Source organism: Sinocyclocheilus anshuiensis, unplaced genomic scaffold (genome assembly GCF_001515605.1).
Source record: "Sinocyclocheilus anshuiensis isolate Anshui unplaced genomic scaffold, SAMN03320099.WGS_v1.1 scaffold775, whole genome shotgun sequence".
NCBI lineage: Eukaryota > Metazoa > Chordata > Actinopteri > Cypriniformes > Cyprinidae > Sinocyclocheilus > Sinocyclocheilus anshuiensis.
Window position 1 is genome coordinate 610,014 of NW_015552614.1, and position 16,535 is coordinate 626,548.

The following is a 16,535-nucleotide window of genomic DNA, read 5'->3' on the forward strand; positions in this document are numbered from 1 at the left end:
TGGCTTTTGCCTTGGAACTCTCCCATGGATGCCGTTTTTGCCCAGTCTCTTTCTTATTGTTGAATCATGAACACTGACCTTAATTGAGGCAAGTGATGCCTGCAGTTCTTTAGATGTTGTTCTGGGTTCTTTTATGACCTCTTGGATGAGTTGTCGTTGTGCTCTTGGAGTAATTTTGGTTGGCCGGCCGCTCCTGGGAGGGTTCACCATTGTTCCAAGTTTTCTCCATTTGTGGATAATGGCTCTGACCGTGGTTCGCTGGAGTCCCAAAGCCTTAGAAATGGCTTTATAATCCTTTCCAGACTGATACATGTCAACTGTTTTGATTCTCATCTGTTCTTGAATTTCTTTAGATCGCGGCATAATGTGTTGCTCTTTAAGCATGCTTCACACTTTGTCAGACAGGTTCTATTTAAGTGATTTCTTGATTCAACAGGTCTGGCAGTAATCAGGCCTGGGTGTGGCTAGTGAAATTTAACTCAGCTTTCTAAAATAATGTGGTTAATTGCAGTTCTTTCATGATTTAACAGGAGGGGGCAATTAATTTTTCACGTAGGGCCACGTAGGTTTGGACAGCTTTTTTCCCTTAATAAATGAAATCATCATTTAAAAACTGCATTTTGTATTTACTTGCATTATCTTTGTGTAATATTAAAATTTGTTTGATGATCTGAATCTTTTAAGCGTGACAAATATGCAAAAAATTTAAAAAACAGGAAGGGGGCAAAAACCTTTTCACAGCACTGTATATATATAATGTTGGTAACCAAACAATTTTGGTAAAAAAAAAATAGATTAATAATAATAATAATAATAATAAGTCACACATGTTTGGAACGACATGGGGGAGAGTAAATGATGACAGAACTTTCATTTTTGGGTGAACTATTATATAAATGTTAAATAATTTTATTCTTTCCTTTATTATAAATTAATTATACAATTAATAATAATAATATTAATTATAATAATAATGTCTATGATTAAAGCAAACTGAAAAACATATTCCCATACAGTCATTGTGTGAAATACATTTTATCTAGCAGAACTTATCATTTAAGCAAACACTCTCGGTCATTACAACTACAGGTTCACTAATCGGTGATTAGGTTGTGATTAATCAGAAAGGTTAAGGGCAATGACAGATGCTGTGGTTTTGGATGGCACACATCACATGCTCTCTTTTCCAGAGTATAATAATGTCATTGAGCTGGAGGTCTAATCAGTGTGACAACTGGACTATGTTACCAAAGCAACAGAGGAGCTTAAAGGGATAGTTCACCTTCAGTTGCTGGTCCCCATTAACCAGCAACTGAAGGAGAACTATCCCTTTAACTCTTCTCACCTCACTTCCTTATCTACTGTAACTTCTAATTATTTATGGCTTGTGCAGATTTGGGGATAGACCATCTTAACCTTCCCATAGTTTTATAGTTCAATAAAGAATCTGGGATTTTGCTTTCGACACTAAGAAGTGAAGACATGCAGTTGTTAGCTATCTCACCAGATCTGGCCCGTAAAGTGACTTAAGTTGGTGTAAATACATAGAATGATTTAGTCATATTTGTCTTGAATAAAACCAATTCAGTCATATCAGTCTCGAATAAAACTATTTAATTTAGATGTTACCATTTTGTAATGTGAGTAAACGTTAAAACACAAAGCTATCCAACAGGATAAATGTTTATTTGGACTAAACACTATCATTTTAGATCACTGGTATATCAAATCATATTAGACACCTCACAACATAAATAGAGTTATCATTCTCTTTTTTGGAGGCTTACAAGCTACCATTTGAGTACTAAAATAGAATTTCATCACATATGATTACCAATCTACAACAGCCTAAACCACTGAATGATATGACAGTGAGTTACAGTTATCATTTCTAATAACTGGGCTCCATAGTGTACAATAGCCCAATATCTAAAACTAACCGTTTCCAAAGAATGATGAAGTGCACAGCTCTAAAGAGAGCCAGTTTTGTTCTGATCTGGCATGTATAGGTTTTAGGAGGACATGTGCTCATGTGTCTAAACCAATAAATAACCACAGTAATCTGACAGACAGGTTACACAATGCATACAACCACAGTAATGATACAGCAATAATTCATTCACACATATCATTATATTAAACCACTAATCTATGGGTGTTGCATTGCTTATTTCTCATATAAAACATTAGAATGTCCATAATAAAATAAACCAATAAATAGTTACATTTATTGTTATTATTCAAAATAATCAAATTAAGCAATTTTTGCACCAAATAATATAGTTCTGTAGAAAGAATGATGTCTTTAAATGCTATGGCAAGCAATATGTGCTTACAGTATATTGGCTATTATACGGTTTCAACATGGCTCATCCAATCAGAATTTACAGTCAAAACTATAATAAATATTTTAACATCAAATATTTACAAATACATACATGGTATTTGTGTTTATATTTATTTAAATTCATATAATTTATTGCATAGACCTGGAATAATTTTTTTTCATGCACTGAAACAAAAAAACTGCTTTTTTATGTATTAACATTTTTAAAACTCCTGGCTGCTTCCTCTAAAGAGTCCATCTGTCAAGTTAAGGATTTAATCGGATCTATAGGCCACTGTTATCCTGATTTACACAGCCTTTACTTTTACCCCAACTCACAGTATATCTCAGCACACACACTGATATATATTTAATATCAGTGATCATATCTGCATGATAGGAACATTTAGAAATCAGTAACCAGTTGAATGCACATGTACAGTACACGAACACCATTTGCAATGGTCACCTTGATTTTAAGATATATTTATAGAAGTTGAATTGGATAAATAATTCTCACCATTTCTGATTAACTGAATAAAATCACCTTATGTCTTTCTTTGCATTGCATAAAACTGGGCTTGTATATCTTATACACTTACATGAAAAACTCTTTATCAAGAAATACTAAAAATAGAAACACAAGAAAACACACCAAATGCCAGAATACGCTACTGAATAAATGAATTTACCTTCTCATCTGGTAGTTTACTGTGGATGGTGAATCCTCCAGATGAATCCCACAGACTTATGGACACCAAGCACTTGCTTGTTTCACTGTCATGGATCAAGAATTCTGCTACTGCTGCCACAGGTTATAGGGGAGGTCTGATCTTTCCTCCCTCCCGCCTCACTCTCTCCTTTCTTGACCCATCCCTTATCCATTTGTTCTGTCCTTGACAAGTTGAGTACAGTACACAACCTGCAATAGTGTAAAGAATACACAATGTGTCAATGCGGTTTTTTTTTATTTTTTTAAATCATGATCAAGATTTTATGTTAAAATTTATATGAATGCATACAGGATCCTGTACCAGGGTCACACAAGTTTTAAAAATTTTACTGACCTTTTTGTCTTCACTAGTTAAATTTTTTAATGACTGACAATACAATAATAAAGTGTTTAAAATACAACTGTAGCATGTGTTTCACTCAATATGAGATGATAAAAACGGCATGCATTAAAATTTTATAACAATTAGCAGAATCTTTGTAAAGTAATTATTTTTAAGTAATTAAGTTTCAACTTTCCAAAATGATTTACTACTCATGATTAACTACTCATATTCCACTTGTAAAATCATAGTATTATTCCTGTGACACTTTAGACTTTGATTGAACACAAACATTATTATTAATTTATTATTTCAGAATGTATAGACATACTAACTTTTATAATTCAAAGTATCACATTTGCATGAGATGGTTGAAAGCACATATACATATATATATATATATACAGTATATACATACATACATAATATTTTCCCATACCCATATATTTTATAATCTCATCACATCAGGTTTGAAGGGGGGATCATCCCACTCTTGCAGGACCTAAATCTGCCATCTAGCCCCATAGATTGAAGCCATAGATGAATGCATCTTTGTGAAGAGAAGATTAGGCCGTAAGGCCACAGCTTTCGCTGGGCTTTAAATAGCATATGAGCGCAGCATGCTGGATGCAGCTGAACCTGACTCTGCCCTGCATAGAGGACATTTCAGCTTAACTATTGCCTAATTCCACCTCCAATCAACCACACAATCTTCCAGGAAATGGGCCAGGAGTCTGGTACTTGCACTTCTGTGGAAAATCATGTAGAGTGTGCAAACACATCTGACCTGAGGCTAACTGTGTTCTGCAGGGTGAAAGATCCCTCTCCTGCGGTTCTTGATGCTCTGTTTGGAGAACCATACCGCACAATAAAGACATTACATTTAGTCACTGTACTCACAAATTAGGCATTGTATGATTGGGGTGGTACTGTATATAAACATTAAACTTTAATATATTATTCTTATTTAACTACAAATATTTGCTTAATACTTAAAACCATCATTATTATAACACCATTTGATGTCACAAGTGTCATTTTAGTAACCATGGCCAATCTTCATATACAGTGTTATCTATACAAAGACACACATGAAATAAGATTACTCTTAATGAACAAACAAGGTATTAGTACATTAAAAATAAGTGCTAAAACTGTGTTCTTGGCTTACCCCGATTCACTACGGAAAACCGACTTATATTTGAGCTGTCGGGTCGGATTTGATGTGAAATTTCGTGTTGACGTCACTCGTCCTCGCGTGCAGTGTTGCCAATTTAGCAACTTTGTTGCTAGATTTAGCAACTTTTCAGATTACCCTAGCAACTTTTTCTTCCAAAAGCACCTAGCAACAAATTTAGCTATTTTTTTTATTTATTTGGCAACTTTTAGCAACTTTTGATAAGTGACTCAAATGATAAAAAGGCACACATTTTCCATCTAAATTAGACAAAAAGAGGAAACCAAAGATGCCTAGCAGTGCACACATCACGTGAATTAAGTTAACTGCTATTTGCAATTGTTCAGTAATAATTAGGTGTGTTCGACTTGAAGCTGCTCTGCGCAGACCGATCGGTGTATGACACCAAAGTACCGTGAGAGCTAATAGAGAGCAGACGGACCTGCATGATTTCTAATCGCTCTCGTGGTGCTTTGATGTCAAACACCGATCAATCTGCACAGCGCCGCTTCAAGTCGAACACACCTATTATGATACACCTTGTTAGTAGCTTGTACCTGTGATTGTTGATCAGTTAGTTGATCTAGAAAAATGGAAAAGGTAGTAATTTTCCAGGACTTTATTAAAATGTAGGTAAAAAAACCTGTGAAAAATCAATATGGAAAATTTCTTCATATTAACATAGTAGACTATTTTTACAGGCTTTTCTTAGAGTGTAGCATACTAACAAACTACTAATACACTGCTTAAAACTAATTGTTCAGAATGTGCTAATAAATTTTTTTTTACTAGCTAATAAAAAAAACTTAAATTGTAATTGTTCAAAAATGTGTAAGTGTTCAGTAATTTAATATTGTATTTAAAAATACAGTTATTTATATTTGAATATTATATTATGCATTTATATTATTTTACGAACAAATCGAAATGAACATATGTAAATTATATTTTTTGCTGAGATTTGATGCAGTGACACAATTTTGCTCGTGATGACATCATCGCACAATGGCGTCACAACGTCATTTAGCAACTTTTAGCAGCAAATCGACCTTCCTTTAGCAACTTCCCATTAAAATTAGTTGGCAACACTGCTCGCGTGTTTGCGTCATGTCTGTAAATAAAGAAAAAGGCCCGGTTACTTTATCAGCAAAAACGCTGCTTACTCACGACCTTATTTTCTTATACTCTATGTAAGACTTTCTTATTACTGTTATTGGGTCTTGCTGAATGAAAGATCTGCTCTGATATCATAAGTATAACGCAAACCATCAGATTCATTCGCGCAGAAGAGCAGTGCAGAAGCTGACGAAAAAAGTCCCCACCTTAACCACAGATTGTTTAACTTAAAAAATATATCTTTAACTTTGTATTAAACTTTGTATTTAGTATATATACATATAATTGTCTAGAAATGCAGAGTGCCAGCCATTCTATAATCCATGATGTGGTAAAAGCTTGGCCTATGAATTTTTAATACGGTAAATCAAGGACGTGCTGTATTATGAATGATTTTATGTATAGCCTATATATATACACACACACATTTATATATATATATAGCCTATATACAGTATATATATATATATTAGGTAAAATATACAAAAATGTGATGGTCACGCAGGAACTTTTAAGACCATATATGGGAAAATATCAATTTAAAATAACTGTAAACATTTTTTATATAATTTTTCGTTTAAAATTACTCACACCTATATGTGCTTTACACATGGCTTACATATGACTCACTAAAACTCACTAAACCAAACCGGTACTGGGCCCTTACCTTACAAAATTATCTTATGTGGTGTCTATTCATTTCAAACGTACACTTTTATGCTGTTGAATTATGGGCATTAATCTTATCTAATGTGTATAGAATTTGTCAGTGTGAGCAACGCCATATTGCTGCCTGGAAAGTGACATTATGAGAGTTCAAAACACAGTGACCCCTATTGCTGTGCCTTTGCTCGATGGGACAGAAAGACAGAGCGTGTCAGTGCCACTGAGCAGTTACTGTGATACAGAGGCCAGGAGATGAGTTCTAATCCTATTTTAATCTTGATGGGATTAAGAAAACACAGCTGATCCTAATCTGCTCAGATTACCAATGCTGCTTCCAAAAGGAAGAAGGAGGGTTGTATAAGCAAGTGCATTTAAGGTGATTTAGGCTTCACGGTTTCATTCCCAGCAAGGTCTTGTGATACAGAGGCCAGGAGATGAGTTCTAATCCTATTTTAATCGTGGTGGGATTAAGAAAACACAGTTGATCCTAATCTGCTCAGATTACCAATGCTGCTTCCAAAAGGAAGAAGGAGGGTTGTATAAGCAAGTGCATTTAAGGTGATTTAGGCTTCACGGTTTCATTCCCAGCAAGGTCTCGAGGTGGACACACCCCTGAAATTCAGTTAAGTCTGTATTAAACGTTACTATGTTACAATTTATGTTTTACATTTATACTTTAATGTTTATTGGTGGATTTCAAGGAATTCATACTTTTTAACAGGACATCAGTGAAATACAGTGTTGAAATATGTACCTCAAGATAAAGATCTATGCTTTTATGCACTTCCATGCAACTAATGCAGTATATTTTACCAGAAGCCATGAAGACTCAAGCAAAGGTTAAACTGTAAGCGTGTCACGTGTGTTATAGAATCACTAATGAGTAGCTCATATAACCAATCGTTGTTTGCAATGTTGTGACTGTTCTTATACAGCTCACTAACATAAGTAAGTATTCATTTCTAATTTTCTACATAATTGTCACAGTTAAATCCTGACCTTCATCAGTTTTTCTTTAGAGGGCACTCAGGGCAGGTACTCTTGGTTAACATCTTTCATGCCATCCTCTGGCGTCATCTAACGTCCATACTTAAAACTGCACGAGGAATGTATAGTTGTCTTTAGATGTAGCTACAATTTCATTAAATTCTCCAATACAATATTATGCTCATTTCTACTGCTTTTACTAGCATTTTAGCAAATTTTGTATCTTAATTTACAATCTTCATGTACAATGTACAAATTGCAATAAATTATATTAAAATAAAAAATGCAAGCAACATTTCATGTTTTTATGACACATTTGAATTAGGTTGTATTTTGTAAATGATAATATAAGGGATAATAAAGTTTGTTATTGTTTAACACTCCATTGGTACTTTTGTGAAATATTACATTTTTAAAAGATTAACATTTTAAAACACTGGCATATGAGCCTTATATGTAGGTTGGTGATTATTAAATATTAGAGACAATTGATAACACTTTATTGTTAATTGGTAGGGTTTAGAAAAGAGTCACAGACATAGACACGGGCTTACCACACATACAAAAACATATACAATTTATTGTTTCCAATACCACCATCTTGGGAAACAATGTAAAGTTATTATAAAGTTTATTATATTTATTAAACAAGGTAATGTAAAATTAATATCAAGAAATGACACAGAACATTAAACGAGAGAACATTAGAACAACATAAAAACAAAAGAACTTGCTGGCCAAATAAGAAATGTAGATCCAGCTCAAAACCTTTGTCTTTAAATAAAGCCCTTTTTTTTTGTTGCCATTATTAATAGATTATATTAAAGGCCCGTTCACACCAAGGGCGATAAATATAACGATAAAGTTTTAATAATCATACTCAATCTGAAAACTAAATGTTTATGTGATGCATCTCCAACAAATTTAACTTTTTTTTTTATCACATAATATCTTATTTTTACTATGAAATCTTTTTTTGAGAAATTTTGAGAAAATATGCCAATATTTATTTAATATTACCTTTATGGCACTTCCAGTCAACAATGTACCAAAAGTTTAAGCTATGAGTTTTAAGCCAGACCCTGGGCAAAAATTCAGGTTAGATTTCAAGTGCTAGACAAAAAAAGGGATGCATATTTTTAATACTAAAACAATCTTGTTCTACAGTTTCACTGCGCACATACTGCAAAACCACCGGAAGCCAGTTTAAATGCAGCGTTTTTACCTTTCACAATAACTGTCCAAAACTTTAATAAACTAAAAACAAACATATGATATAATAAGGTTACACACATCAGAAAAGTGGAAAGTGAAAAGGCATTATCACAACCATATGGATTCATCAAATCAATTCGTGTTTCAAATAATCTCACAAACCCTGTTTTTACAAAAGTCACAAAACCACTAACAGGCTTCAGATTCGTTTCACAAGGCAAAACATTCTCATCATCTTTCTGGCAAAGACACCATGATTTCAGAAATATTTCATAATTATCATATACGGGTGAATCTCATAATAACATGTCCTAGTTTTAGTCAACCCCATTTATATTTATGCATTTGGCAGATCCTTTAATCAAAATCAACTTTGAATGAAATGGAAGGAATATGTTTTATTAGTTAAATTACTGTCTCAGCTACAGGAACACCCATAAATTAAATAAATAATAATAATAAAATTAAGCCTAATTTTCTTTTGTACCCTTATCATTGTTTTTTGAAATTCATATTATTATCAAAGAATCTCACTGTATTGAAAATTATACTTTCTGGATACAATTTTATTAAATTCTCATAAATTAAAGACAATATAACAAATACTCCATTATAAATATTTTATATTGTATTGTTATATTTTATTTTTATTATATATACATGTTTTTTTGTTTTGTTCTTGGTGAAATGTGACCTAGACATGTTATTTAACATGAAATGCACCCATACATCTAGTTTGGTAGATTTTGTTCTAACCTCACTAGAATCCGACAGTCTGAATCAAAGTCTTATATCTGGCAAAATCTCAGTGCTCATGTTTTCAAACATTCTAGTGACAACATTGCTTACACAGTGGCTATAATTTCAAAATCCATTACAGATAATCACAACTATTCACAAAAATATCTTCATATAGCTAACACACTGGGAAAATGTAGTGTAATTCCAATAAGCATGCAGTGCATTTTCCCTTAGTTTCAAAAGCAACTGTTTTATAAAATCCATTAAACCGGTAATATACACACACAATCTGGCAATGCGAACAAAATGAACAAATAGTCTCAATGAATTATGTACTTTCGAGAGTCATAAGGTGAGTCAAACACCCATGTAGTGTAAAGCAGACAGTAACTCTTCATTTAGCACAATCTGCAGCTACTACTGTCTCACTAAAACTGGGTCTGCACAGAACCTGCCCCTGCAGGATCTTCAAGATCTGAGCAGATTTCCGCAGAATGCTAGTCATTCACAAAATTCTACACATCCCCCTCAAGTAATAAATATTCAGCCTAATTTGATCATGTTTTCAGCTACCAGCAGAACTATAGTACTCTTAGCACTGACAAACACATTTTAGCATTTAAATATCCATTCTGCACAATTACGCAGATCCCCCGCCCCACCCCCCACAAACAGTGCAGAAAATGCAGAAAAAAGTGCACCAACTCACTTAGTACTAATAATAACCTATAAATACTGAACTTGTTTGTATTTGCCTATAGACATGTTCTGCCCATTTGAACATTTGTAGTGTGATCATCTGGAATGGAACTGAATTATTTATGATTTTAGATGCATTAATTTTAACTTGCAAAATGCAATGCTCATTGCACCAAATATGTTCATCTGCCACATACATAGACCAACAGTCAAAAAAACAGTAAAGACACAATGCAAGTGGCCTTAAAGGAACAGTTCACCCAAAAATTAAATGGACAGTAAATGGGTGCCATCAGAATGAGAATTCAAACAGCTGATAAAAACATCACAATAATCTACATGACTCCAGTCGATCAATTAAACGTCTTATGAAGCATTATTATGGATTACTTAGTTGTATTTTGGCTAGAAACAATGGTTTAAAGTTAAAACACCTTAATCATGGATTTGTTTTTTACAAACACACAGCTTTCACTTCATAAGTTGTTAATTGATTGATTGGAGTGGTGTGGATTATTGTGAGTTTATCAGCTGTTTGGTCTCTCATTCTGACGGCACCCATTCATTGCACAGGATCCATTGGTGAGCAAGTGATGTAATGCTGAACTTCTCCAAATCTGTTCTGATGAAGAAAAACTCATCTACATCTTGGATGACCTAAGGGTGAGTACATTTTCAGTGTCGGGTCAACCATTCCTTTAAGTGTTTCTTAAAGGCTTAAAGACGACAAATGAGTTGTGTGTAGACTCATTGTGTTAATACTGTTGAATTTTGCACTTGAAGAAGGATTCAAAGCAAATCTACCACTGGACACCATTATCATGGAAACATGAAGATGTCACTGTACAATGTAATAAAAGAGGTATGTGAATGGAATCCCTCGCTGGTTGCTAGGATACCGTGATGACAATGTGCCAACCCTGTTGCTGAGTGATAGAGAGATGGAGGCTCTGTCAGCAGAATGGCTCGAGTGCTTCAGGTGAACAAACTGGAGGATGAAAAACAGAGATGTTATCAAGATGAGACATCCTTTACCTGCCCATTACCATCAAACTCACAGCTTATGAAAATAAAATTTCATCCAGTTTACTTGCTATGGGTTTATTCACACTGGACAAAAAATAAAATAAAAAAAAGGACTGAGACTACACCAAACAGGCTTTTGCTGCCAGTCTGAATTGGTAAAAAAAGATGGTTTTAATAGATGCCCAAATACACTAAGACCCTTTTTTATATGAGAAATTAGTCTAACTATCTGCATTAGGGCTCTCAAATCGATTTATCACGATTAATCGCATCCACATATGAAATATATTCATGTATGTGTGTGAATTTATATATACATATAAATATACACAGTACACACACATATACTATGTAAACACCAACTTTTATTTTGGATGCGATTAATCACGATTACAGCCCTAATCTGCAATAGTTAGTTTCATTGTTAGTCTCGTTTCCCAGCCTTCCATTAGGGTGTGTGGGGTCTCTAATCTAAATGCCGTATTTCTTTTATCAGTGATGTTTCTTACCAGCTCTCCCTGACCGCCTCAATGTCACTCAGAAGATTCTGTGCCAGACAGATCCCAAATATCTAGAAGCAGATGATAGGTTATTGTATCACGCAACTCGGAGTTAAACAACAATGCTTTATTAGGTGGCTTCCTGGACATTATTAAATCTAATCTAGGCTTAATGCCTTTCAAAACTATTTGAATGCCCTAAACAGGACATAGCTGCCTATAAATCAATAAAATAACCACACATGGCGGATCATGTTTAGGTTGTAATTTTGAAGGACAGCTTCTGAAATGAAAGAGCACACTGGAGATAAATTAAACAATGCATGAAATAGAATACTGGCATAAATCAATAGTCAAGGGTTTTGATGTATCAGAGGGCCCTATTTATTTATTTGTCAGGGAGTAAAATACAGTAAAAACAATAATATTGTGAAATATTGCATTTGAAAATAACTATATAATTATTTTTGTGCTCATGAAACATTTATTCATTATAACATTATCAATGTTGAAAGCAGCTGTGCTACTTAAAGGAACACTCCACTATTTTTGAAAATAGGCTCATTTTCCAACTCCCCTAGAGTTAAACGGTTGAGTTTTACAGTTTTCGAATCCATTCAGCCGATCTCCGGGTCTGGCGGAAAATGAGCCTATTTTCAAAAATAGTGGAGTGTTCCTTTAATATTTTTGTGGAAACTTTTTTTCAGGATCCTTTGATTAATAGAAAATTCAAAAGAACAGCATTTGAAATGGAAATCTTTTTTAACAGTATAAATGTCTTTACTGTCACTTTTAAATAATGTAATGCATTCTCTTTAAAAAAAAAAAAAAAAAAAACTAACCCAAAAAGGTGGGCTTAAACCTCTCCGTAAGTATATTAAAATTAAATAAATAATATAAACATTAATAATTGTTCTGTTTTAGAGCATAAACATAAACTTATAAACCAAATAAATCATTCATTAAAATGTGGGATAAATGTGAAATGACGTAACTGTCAAAAGGTCTTCATACTCTTGTAAGACACAGTGTTACGTTCAAGGCGATTGAATTTTGTAAATGATCTACAATCAGTTTCCCTTTTAATTTATTCATTCAATTATGACTGACTGCTGTTTATAGTGGGACATACACAACATAAAAACAAACATAAAAATGTGCACAGTGTGTGTAAATGTCAATGACTGTTGTTGTTTATTCACCTGCAGAAGTGCAATACCTATAAAGATTCCAGCAACTACGGTTAGATTCTCCTGTAACCATTTCTCAAACTGCGGTACACATCCTTTTGTGTGTATAAACATCTTCTGTTCATTGTCCTTCACACATAAAAACAAACATTAGCCAAAGAAAATTAAATGCATGCAAAATATTAAACAATTCTACTTACAAAAACATTATAGTAAGCTATTTGTACGGCTTCTGAAAACTTTGAATATAGGGCATATGGAACATATTAATAATACTTTTAAGGGGATTTTGTGTCATTTTCACTTCAGTTATATGAAAAAGAGTGACTAGGATATTCTTTAAATCCATTTTTGTTCCACAGAAAAAAGAAAGTCAAACAGTTTGTAGTGACATGAGTGTGACTAAAGGGTGATATTTTTTTTGGGGATGAATATTCTTTTGACAAAGCATACTTACACCTTTCGCTCGAATGTCATATCCACACTGTGTGTTTATCACATCCTCCTTTGAGAAGAGAAACAGGAAGAAAGCTAGGATTTAGCCTTCTGAAAAACATTCTACATTAAATCATACGCTTTGAGCATTATAAAATAGAGAACTGTTGTTTCATGTATATATGTGTGTGCTCTGTCTGCCGAATCTACATCACTTCCTGTTTATGTTCCCAGGTCTTCTGGAAGGAGACAATGGCACATTCTAGGTGGTAAGATGACTGGAAGACGTGTGTCTGTGTGTGCTGCATGCGTGTTAAGAGTGTATATGCTGTGTTTACTCACAGCAGGGTCCTTGGTGCAGCAGGAAAAGGGAACCCCACATTTCTCTCTGCTCAGATTAGTGTCAGTACAATTAAAGTAAATGTTCAGATTCCAGTCTTCAGGCCCAAAAGCTCCACAACACTCCCACTGCAGAAACATACATGCATTGAATATTCATGAGTGAACCAACCAATAGCTGAAAGCCATTACAGATTTAAACAGATTGCTACTAGCTCACAAAAATACACTTATAAATTATACATTTAAAATGTTATATTTTTATAACAATGTATTTATATATATATAAATATATATATATATACAGTATATAAATATATATAAAGAAAGCCTCCGTTACCCTACAGAGGAAACGGGCCTCTTGTAATACTTTCGCAACACCACTCTTGACATTCTCACAAAGCTCTCACAGCATCCTCTCTCATATAAAAGGAGTAACACAGACCACCAGAACCTGCGTGAGAGGAAGTTCACACACTTTCAAACCACATTCAAACCAGTCAATCCCACCGATCTACGTAGTTACTCATATCCAGCCATTCAAAAACGTGATTACCCACCTGCACTCTCTATTCACATTTGTCTACTGAGATAAGCATTTTTACATATTTATAGTATTTGCAAGGCAGGAATGTATGCATTAGGAATGAAGTATTAAACTTTTGCAATTAATTAAGCTAAAACCACTTCACACCCAAAATGATATGGCTGCGAAGACCCTCTTTTGGAACCTTTATTATTAATATGTACATTGCAAAACAGGGCACAGAAGCTGCATTATGTGTAGAATGCTTCTCATGCACAACAGACAAAGATAAGATGTGTTCCAAGTGTCATGACAATAAGTTCAAGGCACTTATGCCAAACTAAAGCCTGATAAAAGTTTGATTCTTACACGTTTTGTTCATCATGATAATCTTCACAAAAGAACACAACTTTTATGAATTTTGAAGCCTAAATACAGCATAACTGAAAAGCTAAACATATGCTATAACCCAACTACACCATGGTTGCATGACTTCAACTTCATCTTCATTAAGCCTCCAACACCTCTTTTAGCCTCTATTTAAAAAAAAGTTTTACTTGAAAGTCAAATATAGTTTGCAAGGGCGTGATCGAGGCTGTGAAAGCGGATTAGTGAATATATGAGTTTTCCTGTTCAGTGTGTTCAGTTAGCAACCGCCTTTTAGCTTCAAAACCTTTTTGTTTCGAATCACTGGTTCGAAGCGCGTATCAAACTACCAAAGTCTATAGTTTTTACCTGATCTCGAATCAGTTTTATTCATTTGTAGATGTTTTAATAAGACATTTGTATAATTAAAAGGAATAATAACAGTTAATTGTCTTTTATTGGCATGTTTAGCTGAGCCATACATTAAACAAACAAGCCCTGAAAATTTATAAAAGAACACACATTATACAGACGCTTCATATTTAGTGGTATTGATTTGATTAGTTAATTGCATTGTCCTTAACAGATTATATTATAGTTTCAATAACACATTTGCAATGAATTTGTAAAAGCTGTTTTTATGGATGTTTGGCCTGAGTTTTCAATGCATTTACACCATTTTGACCAGCAAAAGTCACCAGCTTGTGGTGTTTTGAGAGCTTCAATTTGGTTCAATTGATTTGAAGCTCTGAAAAGCATCCTTTCTCCCATCACTACTGTCATTGTCAAGACAAGAAAAAAACAGTGGGGTATTACCGGTGTTTTTATGAAAATATCTTGAGGTTGTGTTAACCACACCCCTTATTTCAGGCTTTTAACCAAAAATCCATTCAAAAAACCCACTGACTTCAGGACAATGGAACCGGAAGTACCAAATGTCAACTCGTTTCCAGGTTTTGGCCTACAAAAATCAATCATCCTGGTAGAACTCGATGTTCTTCCTGAAGTTTCAAAACTTCAGTTTTTTTCGAATGTACCCAAATGTATCATCTTGTGATATACAAACTATTTAAATCAGCAGTGAAGCCATGAACCACACTATGGACACTCATGCTTTATGTAAAATCTAGAGCATAACATATTCATGGCAGATGGCAGGTGCACAAAATATATACTATTGTTCAAAATCTCTGCTTGAACTCAATGGTAAAGACTAAATATGACATACAAACTTAAGAAGGAAGGAGTTTTCCCTCAGAGCACCGATGCATCCTGCGAAGCCGAGCACGAACATCACCCCACCCACCACGAGAAACAGCCACACTGGATCAAACCCGCCCAGGTCTGTGATGGAGGATATGTTGGAGAGAACCCCCTGATGGAAATACAAATGGGAACAAAAATGAGAATAATAACTTGATTTCTATTTAACAAGAACAAGATCTCACTTGATTAGATTCATATATGAAGTGCTTGTAAAAAGATGGGCTTCACTCACTTTCTCACTCCAGGCCCACAGAGCCACGGACAGGAACGCCACCCCGAGCAGCTAAAGAGTGTATATTTGCGTGTCAGATAGAGTTAGACATCAGATCGTCACTATAAATCATCTTTAAAAATGAAAATTTGTTAGTGGTTACATTCAAATTTGTATAGCTTTTTATGATAGCAAAAAACCACCTGTCACATGGGTTGTGCCTCAAAACCTAATAGGCTGCCTGTGCAGACAGCATGTTTGGAACAGCAGAAATCATTTTTGGCCATCATAAACATCAGTGTTGGGCAGTAACTAGTAACTAGTTACAGTAATAATATTACTTTTTGCAGTAACTAGTAGTGTAACTAATTACTAATAAGATTTCAGTAATAATATTACAGTTACCATCCATAAAACAGCTTGTTACTAGTTACTACTGATGCCTCAGCCCCTACTGATTTGAAATCCAACAATCAAATAATTCCTAAATTTATTTTCATAATTTTCACGACTCGCACAGGCACATGAAGTCACAAGTGCATCAGGAAAGCTTGGAATATGGTGTTCTGAACACAGATGTGTAAGTTGTGGAATTATGGAAGTTGTGGCATTACTTTACTCTGGCATTACACGGCTTGCCCACCCACATCCCTCTGACCCCGATATAAATTATATTACTATAATTAAAAATCTT

The 16,535-nt window shown here is 34.2% G+C and overlaps 2 protein-coding genes across 2 annotated transcripts in view; both read right to left on the bottom strand.

Moving 5' to 3' along the window:
* The window catches only part of LOC107665969 (sodium/potassium/calcium exchanger 2-like), a 21,814-nt gene extending 18,677 nt beyond the window's left edge, over nucleotides 1-3,137 (bottom strand). The window contains exon 1 of the mRNA XM_016457057.1: nucleotides 3,019-3,137. The gene's annotated coding sequence lies outside the window, so the exon portion shown is untranslated. The remainder of the gene's footprint in view (nucleotides 1-3,018) is intronic.
* Nucleotides 3,138-10,603: 7,466 nt separating this feature from the next.
* Nucleotides 10,604-16,535, bottom strand: part of LOC107665926 (tetraspanin-5-like) — a 7,818-nt gene continuing 1,886 nt past the window's right edge. Inside the window, exons 2-8 of the mRNA XM_016456991.1 lie at nucleotides 15,863-15,913; nucleotides 15,593-15,739; nucleotides 13,476-13,601; nucleotides 13,156-13,203; nucleotides 12,711-12,827; nucleotides 11,518-11,579; nucleotides 10,604-10,970 (exon numbers count right to left, since the gene is read on the bottom strand). Coding sequence (XP_016312477.1) covers nucleotides 10,958-10,970; nucleotides 11,518-11,579; nucleotides 12,711-12,827; nucleotides 13,156-13,203; nucleotides 13,476-13,601; nucleotides 15,593-15,739; nucleotides 15,863-15,913 — 564 coding nt within the window. The 3' untranslated portion in view covers nucleotides 10,604-10,957. The remainder of the gene's footprint in view (nucleotides 10,971-11,517; nucleotides 11,580-12,710; nucleotides 12,828-13,155; nucleotides 13,204-13,475; nucleotides 13,602-15,592; nucleotides 15,740-15,862; nucleotides 15,914-16,535) is intronic.